Below are 1,747 nucleotides of genomic sequence, written 5' to 3' on the forward strand. Positions count from 1 at the left end.
CTGACGTCGGTACAGCGTGTCGTCTGCCGTCCAACGCTAGTGCCGTCGCCATCGTTGCCGTCGCCGCCGGACGTAGAGTCAACGTGGTGTCGTCGTCGTCGTCATCGTCGTCGTCGTCGTCGCTAGTGCCATTATATACGTCGTCATCGTCGTCGTCGTCGTCGTTGTCGCCAGTGCCATTATATACGTCGACATCGCCGTTGTCATCGTCGGCAGTGTCATCGTCGTCGTCGTCATCGTCGTCGCTAGTGCCATTGTCGCCAGTGCATCGCCGTAATCGTCGGCAGTGTCAACGTCGTCGTCGTCGCTGTCGCCGCCATGAGTATCACTATGAACTACTCTGTCGTCTTCGACATAGAGCGCGACATCGACTACTCGGCAGCTTCGCTTTGGATGAAGGAAAACTGGCACGTGACGTTCTTCTACGGAGCCGCCTACGTCATCTGCGTGTTCATCGGTCGCCATCTCATGCACGCGCGTCCGGGATTCGAACTGCGCCGACCGCTGCTCGTCTGGAACGCCTCCCTCGCCGTGTTCAGCCTCATGGGGGCGCTGCGTACGGTGCCCGCGTTGCTATGGGTGATCAACACGTACGGGTTTAAGTATTCGATATGCGACGATTGGTTCACTCGGGGTGTCACCGGATATTGGACCTTCTTGTTCAACGTCAGCAAGTGTCCGGAGCTCGTCGACACTCTCTTCATTATTCTGCGCAAGCGTCGACTCGTCTTTCTGCACTGGTACCATCACGTGACCGTCCTCGTCTACTCGTGGTATTCGTACTCGGAAAGCACGGGCGCGGGTCTGTGGTTCATGTCTCTTAACTACAGCGTGCACGCTGCCATGTACGCCTACTACGCTCTACGCTCGGCCGACGTCAGACTCCCCCGCTGGGTCTCCGTCGCTCTGACGTCATGCCAGCTCGCGCAGATGGTCGTCGGCATGGCGGTTAGTTACGTCGCCTGGCAGCTGAAATCGGCCGGGGAAGCGTGCGCGGGCAGCGCAGTTAGTTTGAAATTCGGGTTGCTTATGTATGTGAGTTATGCGGTGCTGTTTGCGCATTTTTTCTGGGGCGCTTACATACAGCCGCAGAAACCGCCAATGTCCTTGACGGAGGTCGATGCGAGCGAGCGGCGCATGCGCAAGAATCAGTGATGTAGGGGTGCGATAGGATGGCTTGTAGGAGAGGGGGAGAAGGGGAGGATGGGTGGTAGGAGAGGGGGAGGAGGGGGGAGGAGGAGAGGAGGGGGAATAGGGGGGAGAAGGGGCTACCGAGCGGAGAGGAGTGAAACACGAAACGCACGTCTTAGTGCGAGCTAAATCACAACAGGTGAGAGAGCACATCTTATCGCAGCACTAAGAGAGTCCACTTCATAGACTTACCGATGACTCAGCAATTGTTATCTATCTGACAACCGCAACAAGTTTTCTTACGCAGTCTATGGTGACAGTCTATTGACACTGAGGTCGACTCGCAGCTCCGAGTCCGTCAAATATTCTGTTCCCTCTGGGCGGACGAGTAGTCGAGCCGCACCCGCGTGGATTACGACTGCGCGCACATGCTTACGCTGGTGAAAACTACAGCAGTTTGTGCGAGAGTACGTCCATTGGGCACATGCTTTCTAGACCATAAGAGAGGTCCCTCACTAGTCTAGAAGACAAGGACCAGCAAACACGAGAAAAAAGAAACCTGCTGCTTAGATGATAGCATATGAGTCTATATTTCGCTTCAAATATAAAGGCTACC

The 1,747-nt window shown here is 55.7% G+C and overlaps 1 protein-coding gene across 1 annotated transcript; it reads left to right on the forward strand.

Moving 5' to 3' along the window:
• Positions 1 to 330: 330 nt before the first annotated feature.
• On the forward strand, positions 331 to 1,155 carry LOC106819602 (elongation of very long chain fatty acids protein 6-like). Its single transcript, XM_014824212.1, has one exon. It carries the CDS (start codon positions 331 to 333, stop codon positions 1,153 to 1,155), a length of 825 nt encoding a protein of 274 aa, XP_014679698.1.
• Positions 1,156 to 1,747: the final 592 nt, after the last annotated feature.

The sequence above is a fragment of the Priapulus caudatus genome, unplaced genomic scaffold (assembly GCF_000485595.1).
Source record: "Priapulus caudatus unplaced genomic scaffold, Priapulus_caudatus-5.0.1 Scaffold3798, whole genome shotgun sequence".
Lineage (NCBI taxonomy): Eukaryota > Metazoa > Priapulida > Priapulimorpha > Priapulimorphida > Priapulidae > Priapulus > Priapulus caudatus.